Below are 20,251 nucleotides of genomic sequence, written 5' to 3'. Positions count from 1 at the left end.
ACAAAGCAAAGCCAGACTGCAGGCGGCTTTGACCATGCACCAATACACAAACAAAAGGTAGCTCATTTTGACCATAACAGTGCTAAAAGCAACCACTGAGGACACTGAGACCGTTGAGTGCCAATTCAGCACATGACGCCTGACTCATCCTCTCTGCTCTGAGTCACTCCCTCCCTCCTCTGGTCCAGGATCTGTGGCTCTCTGCTGGAGCTCGCTCCTCTCTTCCAATGTCGACCCACCACTCCACGGGCAGAAAACTGGCCAAAGATGAAGACACGGCGAGGCTGAGTAGGAAGGGACCGTTTCTATTCCAGTCGGTCTTTTCTTTGTGCGGACAAAGACTTGACGTGAGAAGAGGGCAAGCTGAGGGACATCACGAGGGACTAGGACACCGCAATGCTGCGTTTCTGTTGCAGTTATTCTCTTATGTCTTAAAACAGATTTACGGAGTTTCTCGATATCCCAGAGGGACTGGCTACTTGGAGGCGGGTGAAAGGCGGGCAACGTCAGGAGTAAAATTCAAAGTAAAATGTGATAACAACGTAAGAGCCGTCGTTCTTGACCAAGCGTTTCAACCCCTGCCCTCACTTTTCCAAGTTTTTAAAAAAAGAAAAAAAATGAATAAATTCACAGCTCTGGGAGACATCAAAGCTAAAAAAAGACTTTGAGCTCATTACACAAATGAGCATTGGGGCCGTCTGCACACACTGAGCAGTGAACATGTGAAAGATGATCCCAGAAGTTAAAAGGTAAACAACTCTAATAAGGTAGCGAGTACACCAGTGGTCACACAAGCTCCCCTGAATGTAGTTTATGTCCCATAGATCGTCTAACATAAAGCCAGAAGGCTGGCCCCAAGCTAGGATTTCCTTTTGTTCTTTTCTATCATTCCTTAGCCAAGTCAGCAGCACTTTTTGTACAGACACGGTCCACAGAGGATGAATTATAATTACTTTGGTGATTCTGGCATTTCCTTTTACCGCCACATGAGGAAGACATTTTTTGGTGAAATATCTCAACAACCATCACGTGAAAATTGGTACAGATATTCACTGTGCCCAGTGGATGAACTCTCATGACCCTCTGCCACAGATGGATCAGTTTTTTCACAAACGACTCAACATCAACAAGACTGGCGCAAAATTTAGAACAGACTTATATAATGTCAATGAGACATTTCTGGATTTGAGTGATAGGCTGCAACATCTGTCGGACAGATTACCACAAAACTCAAAAACTGAATTGCCAAAGATCTCTGCACACCGCATCACATGGCACAGGAGGGGCTGAACCTTTGTGAGGTGCAAGTAAAAGAGATGAATGGATTCCCCCAATGTCTGCAGATATAATCAGCGCCGCAGCAGTCAGCTATTGTGTATTATTAGTTCCCTGTCTCATCTAGCATACTCTCCTGTGGGAACACAACATCTGTTAGGGATATTGTTGAATGTAACACATGCAGCCATTGTGAACAGGAAGTCTCAGCTGGCAAAAAGGAAAAGGGCATCAGTGAGTGGAAACAGGAAGAGCTCATAACATCAAGTGAGAAACAAATACAGTACTCTGTGAGCAACGTGATAGTTTGTATCCAGGCCAGTTGGCAAACTCCTGATCATACAAATTGGGAATATAATTCATATTTCCAAGAAACTTGGAGTATAAATATGAATTTACACTCCAACGTATCTGCAGCTCGGGGGCTTTGAGTGAGCCACAGAGTGCAAAGTAATTTGTCACTTTCTCCCGTGTTTCACTAAATTAGAACTAAGCTGCTCAATTAACTTCATCCAAATCTTTCTGACTCCAGATCTACTCTAAGTCCATAAGCTTAGGTGCTGATTGATTACAGAAGATTAGCTGCAGAGTTGTATATGATATACTGAAACAAGTCAACAGCTATCCTAGTGTGACAGATAACAGACATTGATATGCAGCATTTTATTTTAATTTTTTAAATTTTTAATTTAAGTTACTTTATTAATCCCAAGCTGGGAAATTTCTTCTCTGCATTTAACCCATCACTGATTGAAACACACACACATGTAACATGCAACATGCAGTGAAACACACAGGAGCAGTGGGCTGCATCAAGCGCCCGGGGAGCATATATTGGGGGTTAAGTGCCTGGCTCAAGGGCTCATCAGCCGGGGGTGAGGACATTATCACTCCACCACACTCAAATTTTTCCTGCCCGTCGGTGGGGGAATCGAACCAGCAACCTTCAGATCAGCCGCATTCTCCAACCTCACGGCTGCCCCCTTTTTTCCAAATAGTTGGAATTTCTGTATTAATATTCATTTTGCAAAATTTAAACACTCCATCCAAGACATTTAACAGTGTGGTTGTTATACAAGCTACGCTAACTTTGAGAAAGATTACCTGAATTGGATGAGAAATAAGAAATCTAGGGCAGCAGTGCCTGGTGTATCTACCCTTTGATTTTCATTTCAGTACAAATATATTCCCAACATGTCATGAAGCCATCCAAACAAACTCACATGATGGAAATACGTTTATTGAAAACACAAACACTTGTTCACGCAGGGGGAAAAAAAAAGTTTTCCTTTGACAGAGCATTAAAAAAGAAAGTCTGCGCAACAACATCTTTTGGATACGGTAAATACAAACCCACTGACACATTTTTTCTTTGATCAGAACATAGTTGATATTGTTGTGGAAGCAGCTGCTATAACGGACAGTGAAGACAGAACGGGAGCAATGAATGACAGAAAACCATCTTGTTTTCTCATCTGATCATTTTATAAAACAAAGTACAGCCGCATTAATAAAGTTTGAACAGGATTTTAAAAATATGTAAAAAGTAATAAATAAACATGAGACGCTACATTACCTTCACCTACATCACCTTAGCAGACAAATAAAAGATGTTTTAAAACTAAGTGGGGCGACAGAGCGACAGGAAGATTCACCGTCAGGGAGCAGCATCTACTCAACGTCACTGTGAATCGCAATCCATCCAATTATCTGGGGGAAAGGCAGCAAAAGACATAAATGAAACAAAAACAGAATCAAATACTGCTGAAACAGTTAAACAACCTGTTGAACGACTGGACCTTGAGGTGAAACTGCTAATTAACCTGATTAATTTGTTCTTCAAAGGAAGGACTAAGGATTAGGAAGCCATTAGTTGCTATTCTAAAGTCTACTGAAGTCATCCATAAGGCATCCAAGCAAAGCTGCTCTCACCTGTCCAAACGGTTGACCACGTCTCTCACAGTGTTGATGAGATTCTCGTGTTCTTGGGGGTTACTGACGATGATGCTGTGGAGCTTCTTCATGTAGGAGTCAATGGTGTCGAGCGAGGGCGTCTCTCCACTGGCTGTACGACAACAGGTATGTGATGTCAGCACTTTAACATTTCTTAAGTTCACTGTACTTACTGTACTTCAGTAAGCAGCCTGTCAAGTGAAATTATTCCCAAAACGATTCTCTTGTGTTCACAACAAATATGAAGTTGTGGCCAGTTACATGTACAAAATATATCAGCACATGTTGAAAATATTCAGCTGGAGTTGCGCGAAAGGGCTGCATCTAGTGGGGCTTTGCAGAGTGTTGTGTGGGGAGGGTCGGAGGCAGCTGGCAGAGCTGGGGCTTCTTGAGGAATAAACAACTGGATTGTGCTCTGACACTGAGCCGTTCGTTCACAAGCGGGAGGAGGGCTCGGAGTTTATTATTAGAAACTTCGGGGATCAAAAAGTGGATTTATCTGAACTTTATCTTCCCTATCTGTCTGCAACACGGTGTAACGTTGACGTTCTATCATCCTTGCACAAACCTTTGAAGTTTAAATTTTACTAGCGGCCAAATATGTCAGTCCACAGGCTGCACCATTAGGGTGAAAGCAATGACAGGGATGAGCGCTAAATACTAAGACTAGGTGACATGAACAATCAGAATATCAATGAACACAACAACACCAGCCACCACCTGTTTCTGCTTCACGCATCATCAGAGGGCGTCACCAGACTGGGTCTAACAGAAAGGCTGGGAGCAGGAGAGTTGCAGTTCAAATGTGTGCCATGACAATGTGAGCGTAGCATCTTAAGCATGTTACATAAAGTATGTTTATTATGACAGAACCAGTAAAGTCATCTGTAACCGTGATTATTCTGCAATCATCTTTCAGGGTCAAGCTCATATGAAATAATTCGAACGCCGTTGTGTCGATTTGCGCTGTTTTCAGAGTCCATGTCTTCGCTGTACAAGCAAGAAACTGAAACTGCAGGAGAAAGCCTGTGTGTGTGAGCTCAGTGTAGGTTCTGTATGCGTTTAAAACAAGCATGAACAACGAGGGACCACATTCCTTCAATTTAAACTGCGTTAAAATTAAGAGGGCTTCACAGTCTGACTTGCAGGTCCAGATTTTTAGAGGAATTCACTTGCTATATGGACTTTTTGATGTGTGTCTGGAACTGGGATTATTACTGACAAAAAGACAGAGCTTCTCACTTGGCAGAGGTACGGAGGAGAAGCTGGAGGTGAGCGCCTGGCGCAGCGTCTCCAGGTGTTGGTGGAGCAGACCGTTGCGTCCTCTCTCTTGCATCACGTCGCCTTCCAGCCTCTCCACTGCCCCTCGCATGCTCTCCACATGTTTCTGCAGTGCTGCGTTACGCTCCTCATACTCCATGTTGGTCTTACGCAGCTGCCGCATCTCGGCTTCACGTGCTGTTGAGGGAAACACAAACACAACGAGAAACCGAAACAGTGGATCAGAGAAGAAGCCCGGAGAGATGATGAAGCAGTTGGTGCCATCATTAATTTTTGATTTGCTCAGAGAAGTTTAGGGGTTCACTAAGTTCAGCAGACTGTGGATCTATTCTGGGATGATAGAGCACTATCACACCACGTTCTCTTGAGGTAGCAGAAGAACACGTTTAGAAACACTTAGACAAATGGAGGTTTAAAAAAGTATTTCTCAATGAGATGGCGTTCAAGCTCTTTACCTTTGCTGTGGTTGAGAAACTCCTCTGTGAAGATCGGTATGTCGAACACAGTTCTGTCCTTCCCTTCTGCATCTTTCTGTTGACAACAAAAGACAGCAAGAGGGAAGAAGATGAGCTGAACAGCGGAAACATTTGGCCACGCAGGCTGCCAGCGAGAGGTGGTCATTTATCTAGCTGTGCAGTAGGTGGGCGGGTAATTGATTTCAAACCTGGCCACAGGAGGAATACAGTGATGCAGTTTAAGAAATGAGGAAGGAGAACTAATTTCATCAGTAGTGCCGCTAAGATATCAAAGGCTTTGAAATGGTCAGCAGTACATTTGCAATAAAAATGTACTTCACAACAGTGCAAGCTTCACTTGCATATTCCTTCATCCTAAAGAATGCATCAACATTTCTCATTTCATAACATAATGAAATCCATGCTGAGTCCTGTGTCCTTTCAATCCACAGGAGAAACACTGGTATTCCCACAGGAACGCAAATTCCCAGGAAGTCACCTTGGCCATAACCCTTCAGGAGTATACTCTAAGGCTTACAAAGGAAATCTCTTAATTACGTATAGAACTTCACAAAAACGAATTACACACTTATTAGAAGCCACGTGCTTGGATCACAAACAGCACCACAGCAGACTGACCCAGCTTAGACATGCAACAATGAGCATGTAATGTGCAAGTGGAGGGCAAACACAACAGATTTAAGCTCCTGGGTGAGCACAAAACAGACACAGAATAGCAAAAAACAGACGTCAACGATGATAACACGAAGTCACGAAGGACGACAAATTCAGATTTTTGCACAAGTTTGCTTATTAAGTTTTTGATGTAAAATGATAAAAACCAAGGATGAGTTTTTCTTAGCTTCGTTTTGACAGACAAAACGAGAATTGGAGCTTATTTCTATTTATTCGCCTGAACACAAGAACGTGGTGTGCTGGCAGGGCGTCACACCATTTCCGGTTGTAACAACACTGCATGCGATTGTGCCTGAAATGAACGCTGACTGCATAAATACCATAATTTGCTAGTGACTTCCACTGTCCCTTTTCTCTTTACCTGACATCTCACTGCCGAAGTAACAAACAAGACCTTGTGCTTTCTTTGTCTGGATGAGAACTGATGTGATGCAAATACAATTTTGTCCAACTAGTTAGAAGAGGGTTTCATCACTAATTTTTTGGTATTTACTTTCTTAAGGGAAGAGACTGTGAGTCTGATAGGGCAGGAAAAAGTTGCTGACCTCGTGAAGAGCCTCATTGGCGACCTGATGCCCACCATCTGCAAAGGAAGGAAAGAGTAAAGAAAGAAGTCAGCAGATTATTCATGTTTTCCCCAGCAAAGCATGACGTGATACAAGAAATCAAACCAAACCCCCCCAGAAAATCCTTTCTCTGCACTCTCTGCTGTGAATCAGCTGAAACAAAGCTGCTTTAGTGGAGCATGTCTGACATTTCTCAGAATGCTTTGCCAAGTCAGAGCTACTTTTGATGTTGAGATTAATCCACAGTAACATAATAGGGACAATTAATGTAGACCATGTGTTGTGTGAGCACGGGAACGGCTCCTTGGCCTCGCCATGAACTCATAACCTGGACTACTGTTTCGAACTTGAAAAGTATCCCCTTTCCTCGCCAAATTTCCATTGACTGAGCAAAGCAAACAAAGAGTTCTGAATTCCTAAACCCAATAATCGAATATATTCAAATGACTGCCTGTGTTTTCCTTTTGTTACTACATAGACAAAAGTATCCAGACAGACATCTTAATGGGGCTGTTGTTCAGGTTTTGGGCTCGGCCCCTCACTTCCAGTGAAGGGAAATCTTAGCATAACAAGACATTTTGGACAATGCTATGCTAACTTTGTGGCAACAGTTTGTTGAAGGCCAGCATGACTGTGTCCCAGTGCACAAAGCAAAGCTCCATAAAGACATGGTTGGACAGAGTCCTGACCTCAACCCCATCCAACACCTTTGGGATGAACTGGAACGGAGATTGTGAGCCAGACCTTTTGGTCCAACATCAGTGTGTGAACTCACAAATGCTCTACTGCATGAATGGGCACAAATTCCCACAGAAACACTCCAACATGTTGTGGAAAGCCTTCACAGAAGAGTGGAAGCTGTTAGAGCTGCAAAGCTGTCTGTGTGTTTAGAATGTGACGCCATTACGGTTCCTGCTGGTGTAATGTTAGGTGTCCCAATACCTTTGTCTATATATAGTGTATATACACTGACATCCTGTTTCAAGTGAAATTAACAACACAAAAGCTTCTAAACAAGTTTCCAGACAGCAGTTCACCAAACATAAAAAAGTAGTACATCAAAATGAGTTTTCTGACTGCCAGACTTTTCGTGGTTGATTTCATCTTGTCACCCTGCTGCTTTTCTAAGCAGATCTCACCTCCCCTGTGCCGCTTGCCCTTCTGCTTCTCCTGGACCTTCCTGGTGAAATGTTTGTAGGCTTCTGTCTTCTGGTACTTCTCCAGCTCCCGCATGTATCGCTCCTTATCTCGCTCTGCCTCATCCAAGTATCGCTGCAGGGAGAAGAAAGAAAGGTGAGAAGAGCAAGGACTACTCAGCCAAAAAAAAAAAAGGAAAATGAGATTTGGCATTTGAAGGAGGATTGTGGGTGAGATGGCACGATGAGTGGGTGTAATTATTCCTAATCAGGATTAGTTCCTTTCAAAGGACAAAAATCAGTAATATCCAATATTAATAACCCACATTCACTCAAGGGTTGGAATGAATAATGCATCTTTTAAAATAATTACTTTAGGGATTAAAGGAATAATAAAATCATCTTCATGCAAAGACCTTGTCCCGAGAAACTAGCCTGTCTGTCTTAGCTTTAAACTGTAAAAGAATGACATGGTACATATTAGGGGTGGGCAAGAGTACTCAGATCATAAATGTGATATGATTTCTGTCACATGAACTTGATATTAAAAGAAGAGGAAAGTAATTATGATTCCATTAATATTCTACCTTATCATGAAATCATGGTTTTTGTTGGTTGAAGCACAATCCCAGACACAGTCATGAGTAAGTATGTGTGTCAGCTCCACAACACTGACACTCTGGACAGGCTTCTGTTCCTACACTCCCTTGAAAGATTACATAAAAGTCTCTGCTTGTTTGACAGAGTGTTAATTCTGGCTGGGTATAGTCTTAAGTGTTGGCAAGCTGCAAATGAATATTTTAGTCCCATCCTTAGGGGAACCGTTGGTGCAAGTACTGAAAGCCAAAAGTAATGGCAATTAAAAATCCACCACAGACAGACCAGAGTCGGCTGAACTCTCCTGGCTGTGGTCTGTTTATTTTCTTCCACTGCTCTACCCTTGTTATTCACTATTGCTGCATTAATTTAGATAATATTTAGATGGAATTTTAAGCATTACGCAAGTCATATTAAACAAAAAAAAAAACATACAAACTGGAAAGAAAAGAAACGCAGAACTTTAGCACATTTTTTTTTCTTAAAGTTCTAAGCTCCATGTGTAATCCTGTCTGAAACTTCTTCACTGACCTGCTTTTCCTCGGGGGGCAGCTTGCTCCATTCATTGCCCAGCATCCTTGTAATCTCTGGAAAGGGAACGTCTGGACGCTCTGCCCGTAGCTGTTCCCGTCTGTCGTTCATGAAGCGAACGTAGCCTGTCAGGGGGGCCTTGGGCGCATTGCTGTCCTTCATTGGCTTCTTCCTCTTCCTCCCCTTGGTCCAGCTGCCACGTCGGGGCTTCTGCAAAGATAACAAAAACACATGTTTTGAAGATTCAGGTAGCAGTGTCCCATAACATACACTAGCAGCACATTCTTGGAAACTGAACGGGATAAATGAAAAATCTGCGCGTTCTGCTCTTACCTCATCTCCGTTTCTCTGGCCATTGTTTTCGGTGTTGGCTCCAGGAGAGCCAGTCTGCTCCTCCATCACTTTGCTGACTACAGGGGAAACCTGAAGGAAACCAGTTGGAGATGCTGAGAATAGGAAATGTCATGCCAGTACATTAAGAGATACACACCCAACTGGTATCAATATATGATCTGGAAAGGCCAGTGAATAATCTGAGGGAGCCTGAGGTAAAAAAAAAAAACACGCAATGGGAACACACATTGCTGTCTGATGAAGGTGGATTAAGCATTTTGACACATGGTTGGACTGGGGTATGAAGCATTGTCACAAGGGATGCTGCCCAGCCAGGAAATAGACAGCAGACTGCTCCTAATGCATCAGTATCGCCTTTTCAGCTTTTCGACCAAACTCCTCCCATTCTTGGCTCCAAACCTCCTCTTGGCCGGCCACATTTCCTCTAATAGAAATGTCTTGCTGCTATCAATCACTATTGCGCAAATGAATAAAAACAAAACACACACCATCCCCACTCCTCAGACGCTAATGCAGCCTATTTTCAACAGGAGGAAGTCGTCTTATGGTACTGCCTTGTAAATAGAGATAAGAGAATGCCAAAATGATATAAGGCCTACTGGGGAAGAAAATATTCTTTAGATTAACTTCTGCTCTTAAACTAAAACTTTATGGTCCAAGTATCACTGTCTGTTTATTAGTGTTAAATCCAACCATGGAACTGCAATATTTCTGACTCTTGAAACTAAAAACTACTTTTAAAATATATGAGCTCTGAACACTGTGTTTTAACCTTTGATACCTCCTAAATTCCCTCTACACAGACAGTGAGTCTCGATATCCCGGATGTAGGTGCTCCTGAATACTACGGAAAAAGTCACAGGGTAATAATCCAGTCCACAATCCAATCCAGTCAACACCAAAAAAAAGCTCATATGGGAAGAGAGTATGTGGGGGGCAGACATGTTCTCTCAAACATTTCTGTGATGCCTGAAGACAGTTTCTAGTGAGGCTTCCAAACGCGAGGAGCGGGGTCTGTGTGAAACCTAATCTGTGAAGACCATCCTAGCAAGCAAAAAACTTCACTTGAAGGAGCTTGCGGGTAGGACTTGAAAATACTGAATATTAACACTCAACAACGAACAAAGAGTGTAAGGATTGTTCTCAGCATTCTTCTTTCTGAACATAAGAAGTAAGGGCTGTGTTACACTGCCCTCTGCTGGAGGAAGGCACAAAATGCACGGGTCGATAATAAATGGCATGGGGTTTTACCTGGGGAGAACAATACGACACTATGGACGACAAAGTGTGATGTTTCATACTTTATGTTTTTACACATGTTTTTGCACTCACCTTTTGAAACGTCTACAACACCATTTTGTGTGAATGGTGTGTGACTACTGTTCATTATAACAAACATCGTCAATCCAAGAAAAGACTAAACACGCTACAAAGGAACCAAGGCCAAAACAGAATTAGAACTGGATTGTTCCTGTATTTTTACTGCCCCCCTCCCAATAAATAAATAGCATCAAATGTCACAGTAGGCCGTTCTGTTAACACTGAGGTTTTTTTCTGCTCTTCGTAAATAACATTATATCAATATGTGGCAGACAACACCTCTGTATGACCCCCCCAGTCAGAACTGCTGGAAGCGTCGGCTAAAATCAATGTTAACGTCAAGCTACATGAATGTAAACATGTCCCCTGGTCAGCCTGTTCAAATATCGTCACATTGGCCAGTGAGGATCACATTCATATGGGCTTCTTAAATGTAACGTTCAACTCATATATTGACAAAATTCAGATATAACGTATAGCCAGCTGGCAAACTGCACTGTTACTAGCTAGCCTTCTGCTCACTCGCACATGCTAACGCTAACGTTGGCAGCAGCGGTACACGAAATGCGGTTTACAACACCATAAACTCGTGCTGTACGACCGCTGAGTGTCAGTTCACTCAAGGCGAGTAACCTTACTCTTATCAATCAACGAACTACTGAACTTATCAATAACAGAAACGGTGAAACGGTACGCCAATACCTAGCTAGCTGTGCTGGTTGCTAGCGTTAGCACTCCGTTAGGAAGCTGTTAGCAAGCAGACGGGAAGGTAACGTCCTGCGTTAGTTTACGCTGATTCGCCATATACGTTTTGAAACATCAACGAAAAAAGAAATATCTAACAATATATAAATGTAGTAAAACCATACAATAGACACTAACCCTTGATAACGTAATCCGTAGCTGTAATCTTCGAGTCTAAATGATTTTCCTAATCAAAACAATACAGCAGCCAGTCTATAGAATCATGCTAGATAGACCAGCATAACACCAGACTGACCCAGCGGGAGACTGCTATGTTTTAATATCTTTTTATCGCATTTGTTTTTGTAGTTTGTACGGTTTAGGAATATTGTTGAAATATATATATATAAATTCTGAATCAAACTGTAAAGAGATAAGACATGTTATATGTTGACTGTAACTACATTGTTAGATTTCAGGTCACATACACAACAGACATAAAGCAGACACAGGCCAGATCTAGTATTATTACAAAAGAAGATACTTTATTTTGAAATTTTAAGCGTCAACGAAAATCAACTGAAAGAAAAGCCAGAATAACTGAATCTCCATCATAGCAAACTGCTCTAGACAGTCTAATTCTGTTCCCTTCCTTACCGGTCACCGTTTTCTTCGTGTACGTAGACGAATGTCTTTTGGGACGTTGCTTCCCCCTACTGTTGATTTTACATATCACACATCTCAATTTGATGTAAAGGATTTTCAGAGTTGACTCCCTTGAGAAATTTTAGGCTTTATTTATCAGACATAAAAGTAGGCTACGGATCAGGGCTGTAAGAAGCAGTAAATGGATGAGGAATTCTTTCATCTGCTGTGGACTTTTGGAGGTCACTCACACAAAATGATGCAGTGCTGGCTAGCTTTCAATCTTCTCTTAGTTTCTAGGGCATCCTTGCCTATGTAGCAGCTGCATCTTGTAATGCTGCCACCATCTCTTATTTCCTCTCCTCTCTCTGTGAGCGAGTGTTTGAGCTCTGCCACTGCCACACACACACACACACACACACACAGCTCAATAAGAGCACAATTTAGAGTGCTGGCAACCCTGGGGTACGATCAACTTCAGTGAACAATCAGATCATCATATTGCACTGAGTATCCCACATGCATCGATAAACAGTTGTATTCATTTTGAGACAAACACACAAACTCTGCTCTTCTGTTTGTGAAATCCGTCCCTTTCAGCGCAGCCTTGTCTCGGTGGGCTAATACAGCCTCTTCAAACAGATAATTCAGTAACACATTACTGTCCTTTTGTGGACAGAATACACAGGATTAATAATGAAGGTCTCAGCTCAGAAAACCTCCCCTAACCCGAGAGATAGAAAGTGAGAGTGAGAAGACTAATACTCTAATTCCAAATTAACAGATCAAATCAACACCCAGGCGGGAGTAACCTCACTGTAGCTGCAGTCTAATTGAAACTCTGATTGCAATCTCATCACAGTTATCCAGAGTTAATCCAACCCAATTCTCAGGCTCATTATACACAGGTCAGGTACATCCAGAGTTCAGAAAATAAAATCACAAACAAGGAACGCTCCTCAAATTTTCCATGTCTTGTAGATAATCAAATCAATCGCTGGGGACACAAGAGACATCTTCCCAAAGATTTCCAAAGTTTCAGGAGAAAATATCAAGAGATCAAAGCTTCCGGTATCAGCACACAAGATCTGACAACAGACAATCACAATTTATGTGATTAAAGCCCAAAGTATCTTTCTGTTTCCCCTTACATTGAGGAAAAATTCTTATTGAATATTGTCTGACAGTGACACACAATATCAACTAGTACAAACACTGCATGTATTGATGGCCTCCTCATTCTGTCAGATCCTATGTATTGTGTCAAATGTTGTATGGCTCATTTTACAGACATTTATCCAAAACGCAGCCTGATATATTTAGTATCTTTGAAAACCCTTGAATCTCCACTGGAACAACTGTTGTGGGGCTGCACAACATGAACCTGTGATGACTCGGCCACGAGGCAGTGAGGTTTAGGAAAACCATCCCACATCTAAACGCTACGAATCATCAGTCTGATGTTAACGTTTGTACAAGCTGACAATGCGTGTGAGGCTGTCACAAAATGTATAACACAAATCAACTATGATAATTTATGGTAAAATAAATGCATGGTGGTGCAGTGGTTAGCACTGTCGCCTCATAGCAAGAGGGTTCCAGGTTCGAATCCCGGTCTGGGCCCTTCTATGTGGAGTTTGCATGTTCTCCCTGTGCCTGCGTGGGTTTTCTCCGGGTACTCCGGCTTCCTCCCACAATACCAAAAACATGCACATTAGGTTAATGGGCTACTTTAAATTGCCCCAAGGTGTGAGAGTGTGTGGTTGTCTGTCTTTGTGTGTTGGCCCTGCGATTGACTGGCGACCAGTCCAGGGTGAACCCCGCCTTTCCCCCGTAGCTCCCCTGCAGCTCCCCCGCGACCCTGACGGATAAGCGGTATAGAAAATGGATGGTTTCCTTGTTTGGTTTATTCACATTCCCACATCCCATGTTGTCTAGCTCTATTGCATTTACTTCAGTTATAGTTAATTATAGTAAGTGATCTTGTCCCCCCAGTTTAAAAAAAAGCGCAGGAACAGCCGTTAGTCAAATGTCCTGTGACTGCACTGCATTCAGAGGCTGCCGTCAGCAGAAAAGCCAACATGTCAGACTTTTGAGATTCTCCCTGTAACACTGGGAACATTAGTGCAAATTAGCTAGTCCACAGGAGCCCCCAACAAAACGTGACATTTGGCGCTTTTATGTGACTCAAAGAAAAATCTGTGATAGACTTAACTGAAGCTGCTCTGTAAAATTGTTTGCCAAAAATATCACCACAATGTAACCTAGCCTGAAATTAAAGTTTGCCCCCCCCCATGGAGATTTGCTAACAATTACAATAACAGGTGCACAAATTATGATTATAATTCTTAGCTGAGGTGAACAGAGAAAAAGCATGTGCCTATGATATGGTAATCTCTAAGAGCGGGCGTCTTATATTCTAATTCTCCAACAGTCATGAATTAATAAGAGGTCACACTGTCTGTGGATTCATGTTTGTCACTAATTGGCTGACTTGGAACACACAAATGATGCAGGCCAACTGTTCAACTCCCAGCAGAAACATGTCTGGCTCGGTCTTTACTCTTTTTTTTTTCATTTTTCGCTGTTTGTCATTCAGCATTAGTGGTCACTGCATTGTGGGCAGCGGCACAGCAAACAAAGCCCAGGGAACGGCGAGCTAGGTTCAATCAGCTCTGAACTGGAGACTCTTCAGATCCCAGCAGGCCTGCGGGGCACAGCATCCAGCTGTCCCCTGTACCATTACCCACCTGTCAAGTCACGTCGAATCATGTGGTCCGAGCCTGAGAGGAGAAAGGTTTCCAGCTACTGGCCCTCATATGTCCTTGCCATTTGGCCTGTGTGGCCTGGAAAGTGGCTTCACTGTGACACCCACACTGCACGCATCGAGCCCTCCTTACGCCTCAGGATATCCACGGTGATAATGTCACACGGAGTGCCAGTCGGGTGAAAAAAGGTGGTCAAGTTAGTGAATCAGTGGATCATCATCTCTCTAAAAATAATACCATCCTTCACTGAAATTAAAGCTACATAATACAACTGTGTCATAACTGCTATTTTGTTGCTATTCTGGGAGAATTTCCTTTTTCTATTTTATGGATCAAGCATTTAAATGAAATTAAGATATAAACAGACACAACATTCAAATGCCTGATGATGAACAGAAAATGAACTTTTTCATCAGCAAACAACCCAGTGTGTTCCACAACACCAGAGCCAGACGTACTCTCGTACCTGTACAGGTGGAACAAATACCACATGAAATAAAGATCACACTTGCACCACAGTCATGCAATATAGAGCACAACTGATTTTTAGAATCTTGTTGTATACGTTTGGATATTAATGAGAATAAATTGGATGCAGCCCTTTCATGCCCTTATGCTTAATACAGGTAGTTAATATTAATATCACTGTGTGTTGTTTGAAAACAAGCACATCAACATGTGCACTCATTAGCTAAGCTAATGGCCTAATCAACATACCTGCTGGATTAGTGTATGATGGTGAATATGGTAGGACATTAGTAAGCTCAAGTGTCTCTTGCTTCTCAAAGCACAGCTATGAGCTTTGCTAATATCACAGAAAACAAGGGCACAGGGACTGTTGCATCATCCTGTTGCTAGGCAACCATCTAATTAGGCTTAGGAAGCTAACCTGGAGAATCAAAATGATGCATTGTTGAAAATAAGAATAGGATGGAGACGGATGAATGTGGGTAGATTTTATCCTCACTGGAAAAACACAACGTGGAGCATTTTTCTCATCTTTTCCAAGAGCCGTCACTGTGGCAGGGATGGGCAGTCATGTGCTGCACCGGGACAATTAAACAGGATTTAATTCCAATCGAAAACTGTGCCAGGCGATTTCAATGATTAGTACCTTTTCTCTGGTTGAACATAATCAGTTATACGACCTGGAAAAAAAGGTTCAGATACTTCTAGCGGTGCATAAAGCTAAAATGTCTCACAACTGTCATTATCATTATCATCCCCAGATCCCTTTTCATCAGGACAGTTTTGTCCCTCTTTCAGCTCACGTAGCTTGGATTTATTGAGGAGCCCACAGAAGAAGGTTCCTTTCACCCAGTGGAACAATAACCTCTGACTTTATGTTGACATTTCACATGAATCCTAAATGACTTGGTTTTCTGTAGAATGCAAATACTAGGTTGCATTATGTAATGAAAAACATTTTGTTATTTTGTTATTTTTCTTCCTCTTATAGGGACAGTTCTAAATTTAGGGAAACATGCTTATTCACTTCCCAAGAGTGAAATGAAATTGATATTAATTTTCATGTCTGTGCGTATGAAGGTAGTATTGGACAGGGGGAGGGGTGGGATGGGTGGATTAGCCTAGCTTAGCATAACAACTGACACTACGGGGGAAAAAGCCAGCCTGGCAGACTCCAAACTTCAAAAACTACATCTCTCTTCAGTCAGTTGATGATCCACAAAAGCCATGACTTTCTGGAGTCTTTTTGAAAGTTACAGCACATACACCACTACCTAAAACCTCAACAACATCACATTTTTATTATTCATTTACAGGCAGACAGCCAGGCTAGCTGTTTCCTGCCTTTATGCTAAGCTATGCTAGTTGCCCTCCAATAGTCCAGCCCTGAACTAAACACACAAACATGAGTGGTATCGATTTTCTCATTTTCTGACAGAAAATAAGCGCATATCCCAAAATGTTGTTTATTTCTTTTAAAGCAATTAAATAATTCATTTTAAATAATTCATAATAATTAAAGATCTGTGGTTTTGTGGTCCACATCAAATTATCAGCAGCTACTGCAGGACCCTGTGTGAATCTCACTGAATCCTCTGCACTCAAAACCCTTCACAAGTCTACCAATGTGCATACCAACGTGCACAAATCACTTTGTGTGGTTCTACACCTACCTATCTGCTGTCACTTGGCCTTTAATGTTATGAAGACGTTGCTGTTTGAAATGCAAATTTGCCCTGATTCACTGCCCCGTATGATGCGCGTTATTTCGCAGCTCGCTAAGGATCTTGTTTTGTGTGTATTTCTTACATGATGAACAATACAGAAGCATCAGAATCTTGAGTCAAGAAGGACGCCCTGCTAATCACCACTGCAATAAAATTAGCATTTGAAACAGGTGCAAAAGTTCAACAGAGATGCTGCACAAGAAGAGCCACACAGTTGTAAGGAAAGCAGAAGCAGAGAGCTTCTCGGTATTCAGACACAACGCCAAGAATAAACAAAGTGCAATTCGTACTTTGTCCAAATAAAGAAGATAAAAATGTAACAGAAGACATCTGAAAACAGAATTCTGTAAATTAGTGAACATGATACATGTTGAATCTCTTTCCAGCACTGATGATTTACACAGAGTTCATTCTTGCACGTGACTTTTATGAAAAGAGCTGCGGCGCAACACTAAGCTAGCTTTAAAGACATGTATATTATTGGCAGCACACGTTTTCACACGACACACGCACACACAACAGAGGCGTATTCAATAAACCAGATGACCCTTTTAATGTGAAGCAACCCAGATTTCAAATGATGTCTTGAAAGCGACTAGACTGCCCTTTGTAAACGGCTAAAGAGGCAACCGGAGCTGAAAATGGATAATAATTTGATGTATGATGCTTCAGCACTGAGCTTTAAATGTCTTATCTAAATTCATACAGAATGACAGCGCTTCTCCACAGCCATGTCACGTTTATCATTTCGTCGCACCGCCTGGCAGATAATGGACAAAAGAAAATCAATAAGTAAGAAAATCTCACTGAATGAACCACAGGGCAATAGCAACGCACACTGATGAATGCACTCTATTCAGACACACACTGTATTGACTTTGTGGAGGATGGTCTTGTGCCTTAGTCAGAGGGATTATGCAGCTTTTAATTCAACACTTTGCATTGGGTTATGGTGAAAAGAAAGAAAAAGAACAACCCACAAAATGTACAAAAGAATGCAATACTCTTTGCTTGTCCATATGCTGCATCTTTAAAAGCGGGAAGCTGAAGACAGGAAAATAACTTCTGAAATTCCTTATTTACTGTACAAAAACAGGCCAAGTGCAGGAATTTAGCTTTAGAAAGTCAGAAAATGACAACACAGATATTCCCAGAGCCACGGACTTATTAACATTCAGGGGGAGCCGTGGTGGAAAATGAACTGCTGGGCCACAATGTATGACTTATAGACACACACGACTCAGAGATGGGAATAAAAGCATAACAGGTTTTACTACACACAAACTGCTCAATATCGTGTTCAGATTTCTTAGCTGGTAGAATGAATTGTAGCAGAAGATCCAGGGGTCCAGAGGGCATACGTGTGGCTGACATGGAGATCCAGGGAGGCAGGTTGATCCAGGGAAAGTGTGAGGTATGCAGGTGAAGCACAGCGAAATCAGAATCACTCTCAGAGATAAGAAAGCTTAGAGAATGTAAACTAAACACTAACCTGAAATGTAGTCACCACTAAGGTGACTGTGTGATGTGGCGGAGAGTGGCTTGGGTTGGAGTTGATGGGAGGCGATGAGAAGCAGCTGGGGAGGTGAGTTTGTGGGAAGAGAAAGTAGGTCACCATGCCCAGATCCAGACACACACATACAATAACAGACAACACAGAAAAACGGGTGACGAAACCAAAACACTACGGAAGGGAAAACAAAGGAGAACACAGGGCAACATCCCGGATCCTGATCGGGCCTTTATGAATCTCCCAGTTTCCCCTTCAGCATGCATGGTGTATAATAATTATAATAATCCCACGTTTGATGTGTTGTAATTACAGAAACCACAAATGAATTGTGGAATACGCCCGATGTCAGCACACACTGATGTGAAATAATAAACCCTGAAACTAGATGTTGACGTGGGGATCCCCCACAACACACAGCCTCTTAACTTCATCCTGACCACACTCGTGACATTGGCTGGACATGCAGCTTTTGTTGAGCATAGTCCCACATTTCTAAAAACTATAAATCAGTGCTGAGATTTTGTAACGCAGGACCACTGAGTTATGATAAAATGTAAAAGGGGACTCTTATGCCGCTTATGTCTAGCTGGTGTCGATTTACACCTAAAAAAAAAACAAAAAAAAAAAACTAATCTTGGAGATGAAATGCTGTTCCATTCAGGATCTATCTAGATATTAAGAAGCTAGTGGCAAGGTTAAAACTGCTCAATGCTAACACCGACAGGTCATCAACAATGTAAACGTGACAAATAAATTCAGTGTAACTGCTGTTTGACTTTCAAACCTGGTGGGCTGAAAAAAAGATGAGCTGACAGTGGAGAATTTAAGTGAGGGGACAAAGCTCATTAGTGTATAATATTATGTAATTTTTTATGTTAAATATATCGTGACATAAAATGAGCTGACAGAAGGCATGTCACTATGTTTTTGTTTTCGTCGTTGATACAAGCTGGACAAAGGTAAGATATAACACCACTGTTAAAATTCAGTGAGTTACCTTCAATCATTGTATTTCAGCTTAATTACACAAGCAGCATCTCATGTAAATGGACTAGCGTGAAACAGCTTTAGTTTAATAAATTCATGATGTTACTGGAGAAACATATTTTTTTAACTGTGCAGCAACAAGCTGCTTATTGTGGCTGTGACAAATTCCAGTCATGGATGTCATGTTGGATCAAAGACACGATTACATTTCTGATGCATTTTGCATTGGTGTTTATTCATGTGTGCATTATGTTGAACAACACAACCTGAACTGTTACAGCCAACCGTTTCCTGCGTGATGGGATGTGAGCACATCAGGGGAATTGTCACAGCCTCGATATGCAGCCGTGCAAATAGGTGTTTTGTAACCTGTGGATGTCCTCACTCACTCCTCTCCCTCGGGAGACAGTGATGGACAGGTTGGTTATGGGACATCGGGAAGGTCACCAGCTTTCTACTTTTGTCATACATGTATCTGCACTTTGCAGCGTTATATGTATTTGTACCCCTGCAGCAAAGGCAAACATACTTGTGCCTTCAGGGAATAGCTGAACATGTCCATCATGTCCTTTAATGCACATGATGGGTGTAGGACAGCAAGACATGTTTTTTTTTTTTCCTACTGGATAACCTGGTCACACAACAAAGCTGGTGAAATACATGTGACACTGATGCAAAGCCAAACCACATGTGAGTATACAGTGTGTGCATTTGTAGTTCATCGGCTCCAGCAGCACTGGAGCACATCTCAAACACCGACTTTTACGCTTGTGATGAACTTGCTTTTTACCATCATGTGAGAGTGCACAGCTTGCTGCAACAAAAGCAGAATTGTTCATACTAGTTTAGGTGCTTTATGTGGACCTGGAGGATTTAAATTAGTTGCACTTCTGGCCATAAGATTCATAAGTCCAATACAATAAAGCTTCTTTTTGCTCTGTCTGGTTACCACCAACTCCCGAGGGAAATATCTGGCTCTTTAGTGGCTAAATGCTCCACAAGAAAATAGATGCCAGCTTTGTGTTTATGCTGCTCGGTGCAGGGTGGGTTGCAAACGCTTTTGAAATCTTTTTCACTGAAAACAACTACCTCTTTTACTTGAAAATGCTAGTGCAGGTGAACTAAAACAGCTTAGTTGCAAAAACAGCTAAAGGACAATATTTCATTCAGTATAAACATGAGGAAAACTGAAAATGAGGTTTTATGTGTGGAAACCAAGACTGCATAATAAAAGTAATTGGCCTAAAGTGGACTAAATTTTCCTTTAAAACGCATGTCCACTGTCCAGCAGTGTC

At 41.9% G+C, this 20,251-nt stretch overlaps 1 protein-coding gene across 4 annotated transcripts; it reads right to left on the bottom strand.

Moving 5' to 3' along the window:
* Window positions 1-2,497: 2,497 nt before the first annotated feature.
* Window positions 2,498-11,186, bottom strand: hmg20a (high mobility group 20A). 4 transcript variants are annotated; one of them, XM_046395001.1, is made up of 9 exons: window positions 11,047-11,186; window positions 8,824-8,913; window positions 8,491-8,700; window positions 7,366-7,498; window positions 6,206-6,243; window positions 4,965-5,040; window positions 4,471-4,686; window positions 3,208-3,340; window positions 2,498-2,985 (listed from the first exon to the last, which is right to left on the bottom strand). In XM_046395001.1, the coding sequence occupies exons 2-9, from the start codon at window positions 8,887-8,889 to the stop codon at window positions 2,982-2,984; spliced, it is 876 nt and encodes a 291-aa protein (XP_046250957.1). In that variant the 5' UTR covers window positions 8,890-8,913; window positions 11,047-11,186; the 3' UTR covers window positions 2,498-2,981. The 4 variants fall into 4 exon arrangements, with proteins under 4 accessions (XP_046250957.1, XP_046250960.1, XP_046250959.1 ...); XM_046395004.1 differs by having other exon boundaries at window positions 8,824-8,900; window positions 11,047-11,164; XM_046395003.1 differs by having other exon boundaries at window positions 8,824-8,936; window positions 11,047-11,131.
* Window positions 11,187-20,251: the final 9,065 nt, after the last annotated feature.

The sequence above is a fragment of the Scatophagus argus genome, chromosome 7 (assembly GCF_020382885.2).
Source record: "Scatophagus argus isolate fScaArg1 chromosome 7, fScaArg1.pri, whole genome shotgun sequence".
Lineage (NCBI taxonomy): Eukaryota > Metazoa > Chordata > Actinopteri > Scatophagidae > Scatophagus > Scatophagus argus.
This window is presented reverse-complemented; position numbering and strand designations above follow the sequence as displayed.